Source organism: Tenrec ecaudatus, chromosome 8, assembly GCF_050624435.1.
Source record: "Tenrec ecaudatus isolate mTenEca1 chromosome 8, mTenEca1.hap1, whole genome shotgun sequence".
Lineage (NCBI taxonomy): Eukaryota > Metazoa > Chordata > Mammalia > Afrosoricida > Tenrecidae > Tenrec > Tenrec ecaudatus.
Window position 1 is genome coordinate 17,817,730 of NC_134537.1, and position 20,553 is coordinate 17,838,282.

The 20,553-nt window shown below is 43.4% G+C and overlaps 1 protein-coding gene across 6 annotated transcripts in view; it reads right to left on the reverse strand.

The window, feature by feature from the left end:
- Positions 1-11,654: 11,654 nt before the first annotated feature.
- TBL1XR1 (TBL1X/Y related 1) overlaps positions 11,655-20,553 on the reverse strand; it is a 156,105-nt gene continuing 147,206 nt past the window's right edge. For all 6 annotated transcript variants that reach the window (XM_075556053.1, XM_075556055.1, XM_075556057.1 and 3 more), the window contains 2 exons: positions 13,576-13,677; positions 11,655-12,710 (listed from right to left, as the gene is read on the reverse strand). In XM_075556053.1, coding sequence (XP_075412168.1) covers positions 12,684-12,710; positions 13,576-13,677 — 129 coding nt within the window. In that variant the 3' untranslated portion in view covers positions 11,655-12,683. The remainder of the gene's footprint in view (positions 12,711-13,575; positions 13,678-20,553) is intronic.

The following is a 20,553-nucleotide window of genomic DNA, read 5'->3' on the forward strand; positions in this document are numbered from 1 at the left end:
ACATTTCGAATGCTTTGGGATTCCTTCCCGGTGCCCTAAAGGAGTAGCGGGCTCTGTGTTGGGCTCCTCCCTCAAAGCTGGCTACTCCCACCGAGAGTCAAGTCTTGGAACCTCCCGGGCAGTTCTGTAAGAACCGGCTCAGTGACACTGACTTTAGTCCTTGAGTGGGACTACCTGCTAATGCGCTAAGCTGCTAACTAAGAGTTGGAGCCCTTGTGATTTACTTCCGAAAAACTCAAGACATTGGAAGTCCCATGGGGTTCAGGCCTACTCTGACACAAAGGGGGTCGCCAGGCTGTGCACTGCACTAAAACCTCTATGAATCACCTCATTGAATTCTCGTCACCAGAGCCATTTTCTCAAATAACAGGAAAAGACCCACTCAAATCCACTACCAGTGATGAAATTCAGAATAGTTACAGGAGCAGCATAGCCTCATCTTTCTCCTTTGGAGCTGCTAGTGGATTTGAACCCATGATTTTTCCTTAGCAGTTCGGTGCTTATCAGAAGCAACACGGGCAGAGAGAGCTGAGGGCAGTGTTGCTATTTTTGGAGAAACCCCTTTTTCTCTTGGGCTTCCTGTTTCAGAATGGCAGTACGACCCTTTAGAACAATTTTAAAACTCTCCAGTAAACACTTTCCACTCTCTTAATTAGTAACCTAGGTCAGGGCTCCCTGTTGGCTCCTCTTCTGCCGCTCCCTGACCTTGCAGGATCGGCTCAATACTTGTCGCATGTAAGGTTCAGCACAGCAGTGGGGAGGAAGCAAAGATTCCATTGGAAAGTGAGCCCTAAACTAAGCGTCAAATGTTTGCGTACTTTTCTCTGGGGTAGCTGATTAAACTCCGACCTCTCGTTTCTTAAGGAGCCTGGGTGATGTGGCGCGAGGTGCTCAGCTGCGAACTGAAGTGTGAGTGGTTTGACCCCCCCAGCCGCTCTACACAGGAGACCTGGACACCCTTCAGGCAGATCCATTCTCCCCTGCAGCAGTGGTTCCCCGCCTTCCTCATGCCGCGGCCCTTTCATACCCTGCCTCATCTCGTGGGGAGCCCCCAAGCAAACATTATTTTCGTTGCCATTTCATCACCGTTATTTTGCTACTGTGATGAATCAGGTGACCCCCGTGAAACGGTCGCTTGACACCCCCCCCCCAGGGGGTCAGGACCCACAGGTTGAGAACCACTGCTCTGCAGGGTCAGGGAGTGGGAATCGATTCCACAGCACTGGGGTTGGTTTGGTGTGATTTCTGACGTTATCAGGTTTAGGGCTTTCGGTAGCAAAGCCGAGTGAAGTGGCGCGGTGGCCTGCATTTTACTCATGAAGATGCTCTTTGACTTACGTACTGCTTCATATATGTACCAAGGAACCTTGGTAGGGCCGTGGTGACGTGTCGTGCTGCCATCCAGGTGGCAGCTGGAAACCACAGCTGCTTTGAGGACAGAGCTTTCTCCGCTAATGGAGTTTCGGTCTCGGGAACTCCAAAGGACAGTGCCCCCGTCTGAAAGGGTCGCTCCGAGCCAGCACTGTCTCGGTGGCAGTGCACTTGGGCAGGTGCCATCGCTTGCCTTGGGAGGTTTGGGAAGGGTGCGACGGAGCGATGGGCACCCAGGAATGCCACAAGATCCCACCGTTTCAGCGTTGCTGCTGTAAAGGCAGCCGGCCAAAACATGCCTCTCATCTGCACCAAGTAAGTCTGAGCAGAACTTTTGAGGAAAGGAGGCACAAAATGCTTGATTTCTTTGCCTTTTGTGGTCAGGAATCAGCGGGCACTGTCTAAATTAGCCCATGGACGTATGCATTACTTGCAGTTACCAAGGTAACCACTAGAAAGCAGAGGAAACAACTACAGGGTAAGGTGGGTCACCGACAGGGGCCTGTTGTGTTGTCATGTGACACCGAGCCCTTCTGACATAAGGAGGCAATGTCATAAGCCAGCAAGCGCCCCTTGCTATTTACACATTTTTACCGAGAAAGAAAACACCATTTCTATGCATATTTCCCACTGAAGCACTTCATTTTTTCAATCACCTTACATTCACGTAAAATTGGAACCTGAGTAAGAATCGATGCGTTTGGTGCTGGCTTTTGGATTATCGTGCCGGCAAAGGATATTGCAAGTACCTCGGACTGCCAGAACAAGAAGCAAACCTGTCTTGAGCACCGCCAGAATGCTGTGGCAGGCAGGGGCACGTTTGTCTTGAGTATGCTGGATATGCTACAGGAGAGCCCAGTCCCTGGAGAAGGGCATCATGCTTGCTAAAGTGGAAGGGCAGCACAATGGAGGAAGACCCTAGACAAGATGGATTGACAGGTAGCTTCAACCACGGGCTCCGATTTCAGAATAATTGTAAGAAAGGCGCAGGGCCGCGCCGTGTCTCAAGCTGCTGTACACGGGGCCGCTGCGGGATGGAGCCAGCGGGACAGCACCCAGGGAACCCTGAGTTACACAAGGCTACTTGCAAATTGCAATGGTTACTGTGGTTGCAGTTCATACATGCAACCGAGGCATTTCAACAAAACACTGAAACATGTTTGAGCTCAGTGGGTGGCTGCAGACCAGTTCTCTCAGTAATACACTTGGTCTCGGCCTTGTTAGAGGGGTCTCCCCAACACCCCACCCCCCAAGAAAAACACAACCGTCTAAATGAAACCATGGCTTCCGAAGGAATCTGCTGAGCTAGTTGGAGAATACGGGGATAGCTTTCTGGGATTCCCAAGGGATGATCTCGGTAGATTTTCTCAAAGGACATAGAAGGATCGGTCACTGGGGCTTACGAAGTTTTAGAAAACTAGAAAACATCCTTGGTTACAAAAAGGTCAGTGACATGTCATGCTGAACCTTTTCCCCGTGCGGACAAGGCATCGGCTGGCTCTTTGAGGGGATCAAGGGCTGTCTGAGATTTTCATTAGGAACCTTAGCCTAGTGACCCGACGGCCCATCAAAACCGAAGACAAACCGAGACCCTCCATCATGCCCAACTGGCCGCTGTGGAATAAAGAGGTTCAGAAATCCTCAGGGAGGGGTTAGAGGGGAAAAACACCACCTTCAGAAGTGGATAGACCTGGGTGGGGACTGTGCGGAGAACCAAGAGCCTCACGTTTTCACATCTTTGTTGAAGGAAGATTGCTGAGTTAAGAGCGATGTTTGCACCTACCCTCCTCCTCCACAAGGGTCTGTGTCTCACTTGCTCACCATTCTATCTGCAGACCAAGCACACCTCCCGGACACACTGGTCAAGCAATAAATATTTGTGTGAGACAAACACATGATGATGTGGGACTGAGGTTGATGTCAAGTGCTGTCCAGTCACTCCCAACACACAGCACCCCAGTGAGCGTCATCCTCACGACTGTTCTGACGTTTGGACCCACTGCTGCAGCCCCCGCGCCTACCCATTGTCGAGGATCTTCCTCTGTTTACTGCCTTGCACCTCTCCCAAGCACGATGTCCCTCTCCAGAGACTGATCTCTCCCAAATAGTGGAAGTGGCCTTTATCACAAATGCTGTTCCAGCTCACTGACTGGGAATTTGGCTTTCAGCAACATTAGCATGAAATAGTCCGGATGTAAGTTTATAATTAACCCTGACCAGTAAAAGTGTTCTGTTGCAGAAAAATACTCATCCACGTCTCACAAAACCTTTGCCACTTTTTAAAAACAACCAATGGCTAGTGATTTGGTTTTAAAAGCTAGTAGCTTTTTCCAAATTCTGTACACTGACTACAACTTATTGGTCTAAAATTGGAAGAACTAATTTACACCCCGAGCATCTCTCTCGTGTTCTGACTACACACCTACACACACACACACACACACACACACACACACACACACACACACACACACACACCTAGAGTCTCTCGGGGATGAGAGCCACTGAAGGTTCTTACGGTTGTGGTTCGGGTCCCCTCAGAGGCACCTTAGGAGGTGGCCTGCTATTCCCAGAGAATCGGCCACCAAAAGAAAACCTTGTGGCACAGTTTTTACTTCACAAGAGTGGGTTACGGATTCTCCCCCTACACAGATACAACTGATGATTTAACTAACACATTTGGCTTAGGTTGAGAAATGGTTGGAAGGCCCGTTTTACAGATGCTATGAAAGTGGCTAAAAATCGAGACACATTCGAATCAGTTCTGCAGATCCAGCTATTCACTGGACCTTCTATGCCATCAAATTGCTGTCCTTTCTTGTCCCTCTTCATTCAACAAAAAGAAGTCGCAGAGTGAGATCAAGTGAGCAAGGTGCATGGGGCAAAAGAGGCATGCTGTTTTTGCACAAAACTGGCTCCCTGAGATGCCTGTGTGAGCAGGTGCATTGTCATGGTGGCAAAACCAGTCATCCGTCTGCTTTTTTGGTCACACTCTTAAACCTAATTTTCTCAGAACCTCTAAATAAGAAAGCTTCATCAGTCTAACCTGGTGGAACTAACTCCAAATGCACCGCGAGTCAACATTTCGTCCATTAGGGAAGTTGATGGACGTCCTGAACGAGGCTTGTCATTAATAGACATTTCACCTTTTCCTAAAAATCTTCAGCACATATGGCGCTGTGTTCAACATCACAAGTTTCTGTGGCAGTTTTCTTGGAGCAGGAAACAAAAATTTCAAAGCTGAAAGCTGTTCTCGTAAATCAGTCATCACAAAAAATGAGGTTTGAGCCGAACTACTTTTCCGAAAATACTCAGTGACGAGACCTTCCCACGTGACGCCACTAGGTGCACTGAGTTGGAGCGCATAGCTCAATGCTGGCCTTGCGGGAAACATGCGTACTCCGAAAGATCCCGCAGCGGGGCCCTTTTCTTGGTTTGTTTTTGGTTACCCCTCGCACTTCGGACGTGTTGTCAGACGACCAGTCCCTACAGAAGGCCAGCATGTTTGGTAAAGAGGAAGGCCCTCGATGCGATGGACACAGCGGCTGCATCATCAATGAGCTCAGGCATAAGGAACAATTGGCAGGATGGCACAGGGCCATGCAGCAGTGTTTCATTCTGGCAGACAGGTAGGTCTCTGTGGGCGGGAATTGACTCAATGGCGCCCAACAATGACGCATCAAAATCAAGGTAGTTGGCGCTTTGACAGTACTCTGATGAGAGGGCAGCCTTGCGAGGACTTTGTGCCTCGTTTCTCAAACACTCCGAGGTGGACACACAGTTGTTCCAACAACGGGCTCAGGCACAGGAATGGGCAGTGTTTTGTTCTGTGGGGCATAGATTGGGTCACTACACATTGCAACTGACTACATGGCAACCTCACAACCTACACTGATGGGACAAGTCCACGAGGATTTGGGGGACGAGGTTAAGATTCTGAAACCAGTATCTAAACAGTGAAAAACTGGAAGGACGTTTGGAAGTGGGTATCTATTACTTGTAGCTTTGTTCGGAATTTCCTTTCAAGCCCATGGATATTATGCCAGTAACACTCCAACCCCACCCTACCCGTCATCTCCGGCACTCAAACAGGCAAGTGCTATTACCGAGATCATGCGCGTACCTCAGTGCTAGATCAAGGGCGGGGTCAGGCATTTACCTTATTTGAAAGGAAAAACAAACTTACCTCCAATTTTAAGTGTCCGACTTCAGCCCTTAATTATACCCATGCTAAATATTTCAATCACTTCAGCTTAAAAAGTTTTTAATAACTGCATTACTAAATACTGCAGAGCGACATTGCAAAACTTTATTTGGGTGTTTGATGATGATGCCATTGTTGACATCACGCTGGGTGCACAATTCTCCCTTCCTGCTGGAGTGTTGGCGAAATTCGGGGCCTCTACTAACTCAGGCTAGGCCATCAGACAGATGCTCTGTAGATGACTGACTACTCATTAAGTCAAAAGAGCTTACGTGGGAAAAGTTAAGGCTGTATTACATAGATTTGACAGATGCTAACTTAAAGGCAAAGTCACATTTTCAAACGCTAATTCAAACGTAAATCATTTAGAACCTTGTTGTTCTCAAAGGTTACTGCAATTGGATTTTTAACAGAAAGATGGAAGGGACCGCTCCGGGTACCCATTTGCTGCTTGAATTCTTCCCAAGTCATCCACCGGGGGTAGGGAGGAGAGTAGGGGGTGCGCTGGTTTTGTTGGTAGTACATCTGAGCAAGCACGGGCAGGCACTGCAATTGTGCGTTAATTTCAGAAATGTGTGCATTTTTAAAAATACACCTGTGGTCATTTTCTGGGTAGCTTCCACACCAGTGTTTCAGGGTCTTAAAATGTGGAGCTTCCTACTCAACTGAGCATTACAAACCCAACCACCAAGAAACATTAACAATCGTCTTCTGTACTTTACTAAACACGCTGTGTTTAATATGGCTTAAATTTTAAAGAAATTACAACTCCTAAAAAATTCAATACAAAAAGATTACAAGTTAGGACAAATAAGCATTGAGATATGACATTTGAAAAGAATCATGCAAAGAAAAGCAATAAAGGAGTGCAGGGTTCACATTCCATTCCTGACGGAGCACCAGCTGAGCAGAGCGCAGCCCCGCCACCCTCGTGCTGCGTGTCTTGTGTGGCCGTTTTGGAAGAGGACTCCATCGGGCAAAGGGTACACTTTAACCTGCCTGCCATTCACGACATGCTACGTGTGCCGTGTGTTAGAAAGGAAAACAGCCAATAAATTGGCAATCTTGTCTATGCTCGCACAAAATCGTTTCACCAGAAGCTTCTATGAATTCTAATTAGTCTTTACTTTTTAAAGGCATAGAACATTGGAAATTAATCATCTGTGCCAGGCGATGAAAGTTAACCCCTTGAATGGCTATCAGTGTTCTAGCTGCTGCAGCAGCGTATCAATCAATACTATATTCCGAGGTTATGCCTGCATGAGAAGCCCTGGTGGCGCAGTGGGTTAAGCGCCGGGTTGCCATCTGGCAGGCTGGCAGTTCACACCCACTAGCTGCTCCCAGGGAGGTAGCTGAGACTGCCCACTTCTGTAAACACTGCGGGCCTCGGTACCCCAAGGCGCAGTTTGGCTCTGTCCTCGCGGGTAGCAGCGAGTCAGTCAGAACCGACTCAATAGCGGCAGGGCCTGTGCTCGGGGTCGTTAGTCGGCCTAGACAATGGAAGGGCTAGGGAAAGGGGTGGACAATACAAGTTCTTTAAAAAGAAAAAGGAACTTAATGGCTGGGTGGGAGTAGGGGGTGGGGTGTATGTGAAATCTCTACTAGTTACAGGCCTTGGGACGGACGAATGATGTCCATCCAGTCTGGGTTCTCACTGGATTATATGCGGCTCGTTAAGAAGGGAAGCAACTAGCTAAGGAGAGAACATGACTGAGTTATGACTGGTTTATGCAAGGAAAACCGCCGGGGAGGAATCTGACCCACGCCTCGCGATTTCCCAGCACGAGGTGCTGCTCTCTCTGCCCTGCTTTGTGCTCAAGGGCACGGCCAAGCCAACAGAGGCCGTCTGAGGTTTCCCTTAGGTGATGCCAAATGGTTATTCCCTTAAATATAACATCAACTTTTTAAAATAATTAAGAGTAGCCATTCCTTAGTGATTATATGCTCTTACTCTTTTACAAAAATAGTACATAATTCCATTATCGAAAAAAAAAATCTACCTCCTGTAAGAAGTTAATAAAGTAGCAAAACATATCTATGGGCTTGGAGCATGTGTGTTGGAAAATAATAGGTTTGTGACGGCCTGTGGCATTGGTTGTGACGGGAGTTCCCATCGCTGGCTGCAGGATGACAGAGAGGAAAACTGTGGTAAGGCTAAATGAGAGCAGGAGAGCTTCTTAGTGTCCACAATCGAACATTAGAGGAATAAAAGCAATGGAAATGTAAACAGGAAGTTGTAAATAGGAAACAGCAACTCTCTCTGTTTACTTGACCAGTAATAGGTTCTTCACAAACTACACGGGTATCAAAAGTTTCATATATGTACACAGGCCAACATAATATCAAAATATATTTTATTCTGGACCTCTTTCAGATCTGATTCAAATTACAGTTGTCAAAGCAATACAATGCAAAGGGGAACCGCAACAGTAACAACAACAAAGAAATGTGCCTAAAAAGGATGAAAGGGTCACGGGGACAAATCATCGTGATGTGGAACCAAAAACATCGTTAAGTGTCATCAACATGGTCCAGGACAGCAGAGAACACCTCTATCGGTCTTCCTCACACGAGGATCACGGAAACTGAACAGTAAAGGTTCTTTAACATGTACAAAAACTGTCATGGGCTGGTTTACACTGTTACAAGGGTTTTAAAGTTAACTGGGTAACTAAAGAAGTGATGCAGACATTTTAATCCAGTGCTATAAGTAGGCTCACAGAATTAGACCCAAAGGATTTGTAAAAATCAAAATCAAAACATTAGAGCTACAATGTCTAAGTCAGGAAAGAAGAAAATGACTTCTGTATCCAGGGAGCCCAGAACTACAAAACGCAGTCTGTAGGCTTGTCTGTAATGAGACGGAGAAGCACATCGGACTAGGTACAACATGCAGCATGTTTTCCTCAACTTACTCAGAACTTCCAAAGAAAACATCATGAAACAGCTTACCAAGAAAAGAGGGGGGGGGGAGAAAATAATATAGAGATAGATAGATAGATGCCCTAGTGATTCAGCCTGCTTGCACACTGCCAACACGAGGGCAGAAGTAAAGAGTGCTGCGAGTGCCTCAGAAGTACTAGAGTAAGACATCAAACTTCTAAATCAGCGTATGAAAAAGTGAACACTTGCTCATTTCCGTCACTTGTCTACATTTAACTAGAATCATGTTCAAACCATTTGACATTGAATGTGACACTTCAGAGCTGCTACCAGGAGGGGTAATTCATCACTTCCCTGGCCTCCTTCTGTCCCTGGCGATGCAGGAGAGGGGTGGGGAACCATCCAAAAAAACTAGGGTCTCTTGTAGTTTTGCTGCTGTTCCCCAAAATGTTGGCGTTTGCTGCCATGCCACAATGCTGGTCCACTGAACACAGGATTTCTGCAGAAACTGTCGATAGTAATCAACCATAAGCAAGTACCATCCTTAGCGTGCAAGAAACACGGGGTCTACAGACATGGCCTATGTGCGCAAGAAAGAGAATCGCTGCCAAGCAAGTAAGTAGCATTGCCTTTGAAATGTATTTCTCTGCTTTAGTCGTAAAACTTGTCATTGTTTTTTACTCACATAAGGATGGTCATTTGCAATTTATCAGCAAAAAAGAAAAAAAAACCGCATACCCCTCTTCACGACTCTACTCGATAGTTTACATTACTTTTAAAATCAATCTACATAAACAGCTCCTTAAAAATAGTACTCTCTCATTAAATCTAATTTGACAGAAAGAAGTTTCAGGAAAAAAGGAGTGCTTTCTAAGTGAAAAAGTACAAATCTTTGGCCTTTCTCTTGACATTGTTACACGTCAAAAAGCAAAAATCCTTCATGTAATTCCAGCTAATGATTACTTTTTGCACCATAATTTGTGTTTTGTTTTTGTTTGTTTTTACACCACAAAAGGAGGCACTTTCAGTATCTGTGTAAGGTGTTTAATCCTAAAACATACTTACCCGGAGCAGAATTAAACACAATTGGATGCTCTCTAAGACCTGTCAGGAAATGAAAAGTTCCCACTTTAAAACGTCATTTGAAAGTCAGTGACGGTACTTGATTAAGAACAGGAAGCGGGAATTGGAACAAATCATAAGAATTTAAGGGGTTACCTACATGGAGGACAAAGACATTCATTTCTCTAGAATGTTCAAGAGTGACAGCTGCTCTTAATCCTACTTTAATCAATTAGCCTTCGAGCTTTCCTTTCGGTTTTTATTTTACAATAAGATTCCTCTCTTACAGTAGCTAGAGAACAATGATGGATCACGAATACCGTGGGGGCAGGGAGAACTACTGGATTCTGGCGTTTTGTAGGTACATTACGTTCTCAGAAAGAAAAAAAAATAGAAGGAAAATTGAGCAAGAACCTCAAATTGAGAACTTTACAGGCTGTGACATTTGGTCTCTTGCGGTTGTTAGTGCTCGAGGGAGAGACCCTCTGACTTTGTCCGTGGGGCAGCATGGCGGCACGTCAGCAGGCAATGGTGATGCTGGAACAGCAGCGACAGGAAGTAAACACTCTGTGCTCACACAGAAGCCACGCCTACGAAATGGATCCCTTTCAGATAAGCTTACTTACACCTAAAAGACCCAAGGATAATAAAGCTCTGCATTTAAAATCTCTCGTACGTCCTACTGTGGCGATGATGCATAAGGAAAACAGCTAAAGATTAAAAAGGAAAAACAAAACCAGGAAGGCTGACAAAACCATGAAAATGTCGCCGGCGGTTTTGGCAGCTCTATTGCAGATTTTCTCGACTATCCTTTGATTGGCTGGGAGAATAAAATCACTAGCTGTATGCAAATGAATAAACTGTCCATATCAAAATACAAAAGTACTATCAATAATCACCTCTGACTTTCAGATTTAAATTCAGTGCAATTGACAAATGCATCGCTAAAGAAAAATGCAGCTTAAACATACTCAAAACATTTGCGTCTATTCCTGGGAGCACATTTAAAAATTATTGCACAGATTTTTTTATTTTTATTTATTTTTTTAAAACAACAACAGAGGTCAACCACACATGTGGGCCTCTAGCAATAAAAGCAGGATTTCAAGTGCCAGATACTCAGCATATTAGGTTTCCTACGTAAGTCACAGGGTAATAGTTCTAAATACCTATAATGTGTGTTCCAAATCCCTAAAAACAGCTGGCACAAAACCATCATGAAGGACTGCCTCTCTGGATGTAAAATTTAAAAAATAGTATTACAGTAAAATCATCACCACTAACAAGAATGAGGGGTCCATCTAACAATGTATTGTGAAATTAAGTGTACTTTACTCTCTTTACCATTAGCAAACGCTGCCCTACCTCAGTAAAACCAAGACTTGCTTCAATCCGTGCCTTTCTGTGAAGACAGCAACAACACATGCTGGAAACCAAAGCTGCATTACTTGAGTTAAATCAGTTTCTATTTAAACTCAGAACATGGGTTACAATTTTAGTCATAAAGGCTTCAAACTAATTAGTGCCAGAGATAGTGTTATAAATTTGCTAAGCTTGATAGTAAGCGATTTCTTAATTAACTTAAATTTGACAACTATTCTCTTCAAAATTGAACAGGCCTGGATTCTTGCGTTAATCATGAAACACCGATAATCACACGCCTAACCTGGCTTCGCGCTGTCGTTTCAGTATTGTAGCTTTTAGCTGCGTGAGCACAAGAGAAGGCTTGATTTGATGGCTATTCTTGGGGAAATATTTCATATGATAAACAGAGTAAAAGGCATGATATCGTAGTGAATAGCAGGGGGACCAGCGGCTTGAAACTACCTGTATTTGGAAAGCTGTAGTCGCGAGCACTGCAAATGCAGAGTCGGAGCAGCAAAGGAGGTCAGTACAAGTCGAAACCTCTTAAATTCTGAATCGTTGCTATGTAAAAACACCTTGAAGCAAGTCTTTTGTTTTAAAGATTGTTTTTTAAACTAAGGTAGCAAACATTTTACCATGTAATGGCAGTGTTATATGCCGTTATCTTGCTTTGTCTAAAGAAAAATAACATGAGAGATTTTTAATACTGGAGTTTGGTTATATTATATATTAAGCTTCTACAGATAATGATGGGCACTTTGAGAAGCTATTCCTTATCCAGAAACATTTTAATCTCTTAAAAAAAACACAAAGCAAAACAAACAAGAACAACAACAAAAAAACCCAATTGTACTTTGCTCCTGTTCACGATAGTGCACATTTTAACCATAATTTAGTTATGGCTACAAAACATCAGAAAAAAATTTTTTATGTATCTTCAATATGGTATTTTTTTAAAAAAAACAAAACATTTTGTGCCCTTCTAGTCTTGAATTGGCAGAAATATGTCCCAAAATAGAAACTATTGCATTTCAGCCACATCACCGAAAAAAACAGAGCATAATCCCCTTTTCCTGATGTGTCTTAGAGAATGACATGACCAAAGCCACACGTGTCCATTTCATTTCCAACTCCCCCTTCCCACAACATGCACCAATTGAACATATGCTCTGGGAGCCATAACATGTACCAAACATCTACCTCTTCAAAAGAACGCATTAAAATAGTTTTAAGAAAATTTTTGTTTAAACGGTGAAAAAAAAATATAAACAAGAAACTGATTCACTCCCTTACTTCATGCATCCATTAACTAAACCAAAAACAAAGATTAAAAGCAAGAACAAACTACCGCTGCCAGTTTTTGTAAGTCCATTTTCTCTGTACATATAAACTGCTTACTGAAGGGGGGAAAAGAATATAATCCGTGGTGTCTGCTGATTCAAAAGGGAGAAACAAGGCTCTCATTAGTATCCAAAGACTGGTACGTGTATGATCTGCTTTTGGAAAATGTACTTCCTTTTCTCTTCTGCTTTTCAGATCCAAAACTTCTAAATGCTATTTGGGGGCACAGCAGATTAGATTCCAGCACTTGGTGAACAGAATTCACAAGCTGTGACAAAACTCTTGTCATCTTCAGGGTGCAACTTTGTTTATATACACTGTATGTATATACTTCTTTTAGATTTGGCTGTAGTGGACTGGCCATGGTTCAAGTGGGACTATAGCAGTACATGGGTCAGGACAGTCATTTTGGCTATGTACACATTCATAGTCGGTCCATGGCTTCCAACTAGTAGCGCTATTTCCGAAGGTCTAATACACAAACCTGTAAGAAATTAAAATAATCAGCCAAAATGTTCAGATATTTATAGTACAATTTTAAAATCAGTAACTTTTCTCTAAGAAAGCTTGCAAAAACATAAGTCCAAATCCCAAACTTCCTATACTCCCGAGTCTATTCTGGCGCACGGCAGCCTTATAGGATGGAGAACACCTGCCCTCATGGCTTTCCGAGGCTGTCAATCTTAAGGAAAGCAGAAAGCCTCCTCTTTCTCCCAGGGAAAGGCTCGTGGTTTCCAACTGCTGAACTTGAGGTTGGCAGTGAAAGGGACACCCCACTGCACCAGTGCGTTGGAAGCCGCCACGAGCAGCTCTGAAAAGGCCTGAGGAATCACCTGCCTCTCTCTAGTCCCTTCCCCTGGATCATCAACAACACACTTCTGGGGAAAGAAGATAAAGCTGCGATGGGAAATCCGATCTATTCCTTCCGTGTTGATTTCACTGACAACAGTTTGCGTTAGAAAACAAGGACCACTTCATTCCTTGATTATGAAAATTCTTCAGGTTAGTAAGTGCCCCATAAAGAAAACGCAAGCTTAAAGAACTGGGAGATCATTTAAATCCATATGATAAAACTGGAATAGTGTCCTAAATGCTAAGCTCCAATTAATCAAGTCTAAAATCTTTCACAATCTATGAATTTAACGAATGGGAGAAATCTGTCATTCTGGGGAAAGGGTGGTGGTGGTGTGTGTGTACAATCAATACACTGTGTCTTTACATTTATTTTTTAAAAACTATTATTTTTGTATTCTTGTGTGATCACAACCAGAAAAGGCCACGCTTCTTCAGGGTGCGCACTGTGGGGGTCTATTCCTACACCCCCCTAAGAAAGACTCCACGATACTTACTGAACCATCTGATGCACTGGCTCCAACTTTGTCTCCTGCTGCATTCCAGCAAACTTCAAATATCCCACCTGTTCCCCTATAGCTGTGAACTAGAGCACCTGTCTAAAAAAGGATGACCAACAAGACAAAACACACACACATGAGCACAATGTTAGCATATGTCTTCATGAAGCTAAAAGCTATCACATGGCTTTATTTCACAGAATAAGAGATAGGACATAAGGCAAGTTCTGAAATGCTAAACAACCTTGAGTCTGCTTTCACAACAGACCACACACACACCTAGTATCGCTGGCTGTTGAAATGCCTTTTGTTTGTTTTAGCTTCTTTGATACAATTAATAAAAACTTTAAGTAAATACTCAACATAAAACGTGGATTACCAATTCGCTGTGAGTTTTTTATTGAAGGATGCATGACTTTGACCAACAGGTAGAGAAACCAAGCTAATTCCAAATGTCTTTGACATAAAGAGGAAGTGTGTCAAACTAGGAAAGACAACTCAAGCAAAAGTCTGTCAGTTATTCCACATTTACCAAGTGATTGTTCAGCTTAGGAGCCCTGGAGGCATAATGCCCTGAGGTGCTAACTGCAAGGTCAGCAGTTTGAAACCACCAGCCACCCCATGGGGCAAAGACGCAGCTTTCTGCTCTGGTGAAGATTTAGTCTTGGAAGTCCACACACGCAGAACCCTCCCTTCAGAAACAATGATTAATTCCTAAATTTGATGGAAAACGGCACGGCCAAAAAGGCAAAGCAGAGCCACGACATTACGGAAATATAAAATGAGACAGGAGTGAAAAAATAAATAAAGAGTAAAAAAAGGAATGAGACTAAAGTCAAACCACTTGCCACCGGCCAATTCCCGATTCTGCCTCTCAGTTCCTGAAACAGCCGCCGATCTTTAGGGGTGCAGACTGGCAACCCCCAATTACAAAACTTACTGCCACCGAGTCTTGTCTGACTCTTGGCGACCCTCCAGGACAAGGTAGAAACATCTGTGGGTTTCTGAGTGTGTACCTCTTTCAGGGACTAGAAAGCCTCGTGGTTTCCTGCGGTGTTTGTGCTGACATTCTGTAGGCTGTCCAGTGCACACCCACTACACCACCAGGGCTTTCTCCGAAGAGAGCATGGAAAACTTGGAAGACCACAGCGGCATTTGTATTAGAAATAATGTATGGCACCACGGGGGGGAGGTCCAAAGGGAAAACTGATCATTTAAAAAATTAATAATTGGAAGTACTAGGATAAATGTCCCATAAAGAAAACTTAAAGAACTGGGAGATCATTTAAATCCAAGTGATAAAACTGGAATAGTATCCTAAATGCTAAGCTCCAATTAATCATTAATATGTAAAGATGTACAGATATATATAGAATCCAACCATAGAGAAAATGATGCAAATGAAAAATTCTATTTCTTAGCCACGAAACTGGGGGAAAGTGTTAAAATAACTATATCTGATAACCTGCAGGATGAAGGGCAATAAGAACATTGCAGTGAATGAAAACTGGGATAAGGGGACTACTCTGGACAGCAGTGGGCGTAACCTGCGGAGCACGCCCTTGCCCTCAACGTCTGTGCGTTAGACACGCGTCCGTCTTGTGGTCAAGGAACCAGGGACCGGAGTTTCAGAGCATCGTGGATACTGTTCTTAAAAGTCCAGTGTGGAAGTAATATAGAAACGATGACTAGACCTGTTTGATGGGTGCACTGTGGTGCAATGACGGTATCAGTGCAACATACAATGACAATATTACTATTTATTTGATAATGACGTTTTCATTTGACTAGCTCTTAAGTTTATATCTGGGAAGTGATACATCAAGTTCTTCTATTTTTTAAGGGAAATACGAATTTTAGATTATCGTTCACGGATCGGTACATTTACTTGTTGACAACCAGTGGAGCGGATTATAACCATCGAGAGCTCAGGCAACAAGGGTTGAAAATCTTGAAGGCTATTAATTGAAACTGCTGACCAGCTATCTGCCAACTTGATGTACTGCTAGAGAGAAATGTGAACGTTTTTAGTCATTAGTTGCACTTTAGGAATTGCACGGTGGTGACTGTAGGCAGGGCACCGGGGCCTTTCTTAGGAAGCACAGTACACACACCAAGAGCCCTGCTTCTGACAGGCAGTGGATGGAAGTCTGCCAACAAATGCACCAAAAACATTGTGCACACAGCACTCAGCGACTGCTGCACAGCTACTGACAGTGAGCTGGCCTACAAAGGCAGCCCTGCAGAGTTCGCTGCAAGCGGAAGGTGGTAAAATGTCAGTTTTAAGTATCTAGGAAAGTTAAGAGCCATAAATATATGTAATAAACTTGTGGCCTAGGTAAAACTTCCTTGGTGTTTATGCTACAAAACCAGACTATTTTAGTATGAATTTGGTGACTGACCCCAGACTATTTTTCAACACTATGATCCAATTTTAAAGGTTTCCCTTGTGCAAAAGTACCAGTGATTGAATGTTTTAATTTATTTGGTTTTAAGGTATATTTCAAAGAAAATTCTGATTTAAAAATTCTTATAATAGGAAAAGTTGAAGCTGCTAAACCTCTTTCCTATTTTTAAGAGGTATGAAATGTGGCACAGTCCCCCCACTCTTTAAGTCCAAATATTAACCATGCAAAGATCCCTGTAACATTTAATATCCTATTGGGCCTTCACTGCTTCTTGTAAGCTATGGCACCAGTGACAGCTTGCTGTCAGGAGGAAGGGCAGCTCCAGGAGACCACTTAAGCAAACTATGCGGTTCCTTGCACAATCTTTTGACTGACAACATGCTTTGCCTACCTTTAAAGGTAACTGAATGACCCCCCGCACTCCTACCCCACCCACATAGCAATTTATGAAAAAATGTGGTGGGAGGTTAATTTTAAGGTTCTCATGGTGAAAGCCCTACTTTCTGGTTTGGCAGCTTCTTAGATGTTTACAAGCAAAATGACTAACTGGAACTTCTTCAAATAAATCCAGGTGAAATAATGTCCAAATCTAATATTAGTATCTTAAGGACAAAATTGTACAGTACATAATATAAAAGATTTTGACACAGTAAATTTAAGAAAATAAAATTTTCTTCCCCCAAAATTAAAAAAAAAAATTAAAGGTCCATAAATCAGGAAATGAATTTTTAAAATGTGGCATGCAGTGTTCTTAGAATCACCAAAATAATCCATCATTTTAAAGTTACATGTTTAAAGCAAATCTCAAAAAATATAAAGTAGGTAAAAAATATACTCTGCAAAGATAATAAATACAGCATCATTCATGTGCAGTTTTAACACAAAAAATAGAAATATATATAATTTATCAGAGTGAAAGATATTCCCTTCAGAAATGTTATTGCCTCTAAGAAAACACAGGATGAGAAAAATGAACGTTTTAGCTGCATAGAATCTGGAATATTTTCTATCATACTGGAAAGGGGCCAGGAAGATCTAAAATAACAGGGTCCACATGCACCCGTCAGAGCTGAGGGGAGCTCCTAAGAACGTGAGTCAGTCTACTTTCTACATACTTAAAGTATTTCATCATCTTAAGTAAAACCTGAGGACAAATTTGAATTTATGCTGAGATTGATGCAAATATACATTCACAAATTATTCAAGCTATTTTAACCAATTTTAAATCATCATGCTCCTTTTTTCCCCCTACCACAAATAAGTTTCAAGTAAAATTCAGGGGGAGACTGTCATGTCCACATGAAACCCTGGTGGTGGACGCGTGGGGGAAGCCTGCGCTCAGCAGTCGCTACACAGTGGGAAATGCGGGCAGCTGTCTGTGCCTATGAACATGTAGGGTCACCGTGAGTCAGACATCTGACTTGCTATCAGTCAATCTGGCTTTTGCTGTGTAACAGTGACTAAATAGACAACAAAAATTCATCAAGTTGTGAAGGTGGAGGGAAATAAGAAAGGAACAATAAAATATTAAAGTACACTTTTGTTTAAAGCAGTATTTAAAATTATGGCTTAATAATTTTCCCATTTGTTTCAACAGGAAAAAAACATTTGCAACTCAAAGCCTAAGAAGTAGAAGGGCTCCAAGTGATCAAGACGACCCAGGATCCGATTTAAAAGCACAAAAAACAGGTGTTAGAAAATTTACCAAAACTGACTAAGTCTAACATGTAATGAACAACTCAAACATTAAAAAAGGTACCTGCACCTGACTCATACGAGGAATGCAGATGAAAAACACCACTTTATCGGTGGGGTAATCCCCAAGTTCCGATTCCCAGAGATCCCACGGGACAGAGTAAAACTATCTAGTGCAGTGGTGTCCACCTTCCTCATGCTGTGACCCTTTCATACAGTTCCTCATGTGGTGGTGACCACCCTCCCCACCCCCCCGCCATAAAATTATTTCCAATGCTACTTCATAACTGTAACTTTGCTGCTGTCATGAATCGTCATATAAATATCTGATATACAGGACGTATTTTCACTGTTACAAACTGAACATACAGTATAGTGATTAAGCACAAAATCAATATGTAATTATACATTGTGAAATATTTATTCGTAATGACAAGTGAGTGAAATTTTGTCTTGAAGCGTGGTGCAGCATGGGGCACTCATCTGCGGGAGGACCCGGTGCCGTAAGACCATGGAAAATGTGTTTTTCAATGATCTTAGGCAAGCCCTGTGAAAGGGCTGTCGACACCCGCCAGGGCCCCAGGGGGTCACAGCCCACAGGTTGCAAACCGTGGTCCATCTATCGGGGTCGAAACGCTCAGCCTTCTCCTGCAGAGCGGTGGTGGCGCGGTGCGTAACCATCCACCATGCCACCAGGGCTCTCTCTACATGAGCCTACGGGGTAATTAATGCATGCTCTTATACTGTAATAAGTACACATAAAAACAGAATCACTATTATTTTAGAGAGAGAACTAAGAAAAGGAAATATGAAAACTTGTTGGTACTTATAGGAGATAGAATGGAGATATTCCCAGGGGCAAACTTTTAAAAGTGATTTTAAAAAAATATGTTAATACATCATACTGAAAACATCATGCTCTCTGTAAACAAACCCGTGCAGTCACCTGCGGTGAATAGCTACAGTAGGAGCTACGGTTCCTTAGCATGTGGGTACTACGACCAACAAGTACCTCATCAATGAAGGGAAGCAAGTCATGTGAGTGCTTCAGAAAGAACATCTATGGGCATCAACAGTAAGTACAACTTAGGAATATGAAAACAGAAAGCAGAATGTTTCTCCAGTTTAAGAAAAGGCTCTTTATCATCTCAAAAATAACTGAAAGGTTCTGATTAATCACTGTGCTCAGTCACATTAGCTTGTCTTTCAATAACATATTTTTTTACAGTTTATGCATAACTCCCACAAAAGTAATTATTTTAGAAAACAAAGAAACGACATCATTTCCCCAAATAAATGCATCCAAAAGGCTACAAAATTTTTTTGGGGAAAAAATAAACAAGTAACCTAAATAAATTTGTAAGTCTGGTCTACAAATGAAAGTGTTAATTAACTGCAGCTGATTCCACATCATCAATAAATATATGATGTGATTTATGGACTACTGCACTTCCATGTTTATTGACTGTGGTCCATGCCAAGATTTCCTCCGTGTACCATGTGTTTGCTGACTGGGCCAGGTTTGGGGGTTTTGTGTTTTCTTTTTGTTTAGGTGTAATCCATACTGTCTTCCTCCACCAGTAAGGGCTTCACATCCTCGTTTGGGAGAAATGGCCTGGGGGCCACGCGTGACCTCCTCCAGCATCAGTAGGCGGGAGGAGAATGCAAGGCTGACTGCTGCAGGGGCGAGGCTCCGTGTGCCTCCATTCGTATTTATGGTATTCTGGCACCAACGGTCCGGTCCCTCTCTCACGGCACTTTGTGTCCCTGTTGGGTTTGGACAGTAGTGGCAATGGCCACACCCCCCTCCCAGACAGCATCACTGCGGCGGCTTGTTAGGGAAGTGAACAGTTCTGCCCGAGTCAGTGCCGGAAAGCACCGAGCAGCAGCAGCAGTGCCTCTTCTTGGTCATCCAGCAGCCACGCCTCTCTGGTCCCTAGCCTCTCCGCCAAGCTACTCCCTGGCCCTTGTCCTGCCCCGCCAGTGTGAAAAAGCTCCTCTGCACAGGGTATCCCACTCGACGAGCCATCTCCGGTCTGAGCACTGCTCTTCCGCACTGGCTTGTGGCCTGGGTGCTGTGGCCTCGGACGTAGCCTCCACCACTTCAGGTAGGTAGGGGTCTTGCGTGCACTACCCCACTGGTGGCTCTTCTTTCTGGATGCTCATGGGATTCCCGTTTCTGCATCTGAGATGGTTCATATTTATACTCAGTAAAACTGTAACACTAGTCTAATCCCCAAGTTAAAGAGTCCTTTACCCCTTAGTTATTTCTCTGTAGGAGCCTACCATGACTAGGTGGGAGATGCAAAGACCTACAGGCAAGAGTTCTATCAAGTAATTTCACCTCACCACACTTCCAACACACAAGGATGCATCACCTGCATCATCTAAGATGATGATGCGTCTTCCTCCAATTCCAAAGCTGCATTCATCTTATCGGCTAGCTTCTCAAATGATTTGCTCGGCACAGACTGAGGAAGCACCGTGGAAGGGCACTACCCTGACATACACCTTTCCTGAACTGAAACCATGCAGTATTCACTCCCTTGTGCTGTGTGCGCAGGTTCTGCATGAGTTCAATCAGTGGTTCTAGAATCCCCATTCTTCACAATGGCATCCACAATTGGTTATGATCTACACAGTCCAACGTCTTTGCAGTCAATAAAATATGGGTAAACATCCTTCTAGTCTTCTCCAGATCCATCTGACATCAGCAGTGATAACCCTTGTCCAAGGTCCTCTGAGTCCAGTTTGAATTTCTGGCTGTGTCCTACTAGTCCTTTTAAATGGACTTTATCATCAAAAAAACCGGTTGCCAAGCAGTAAGTTGAAGAGATGACTACAGATCAAAATGGTCAACCTAACGAACAGT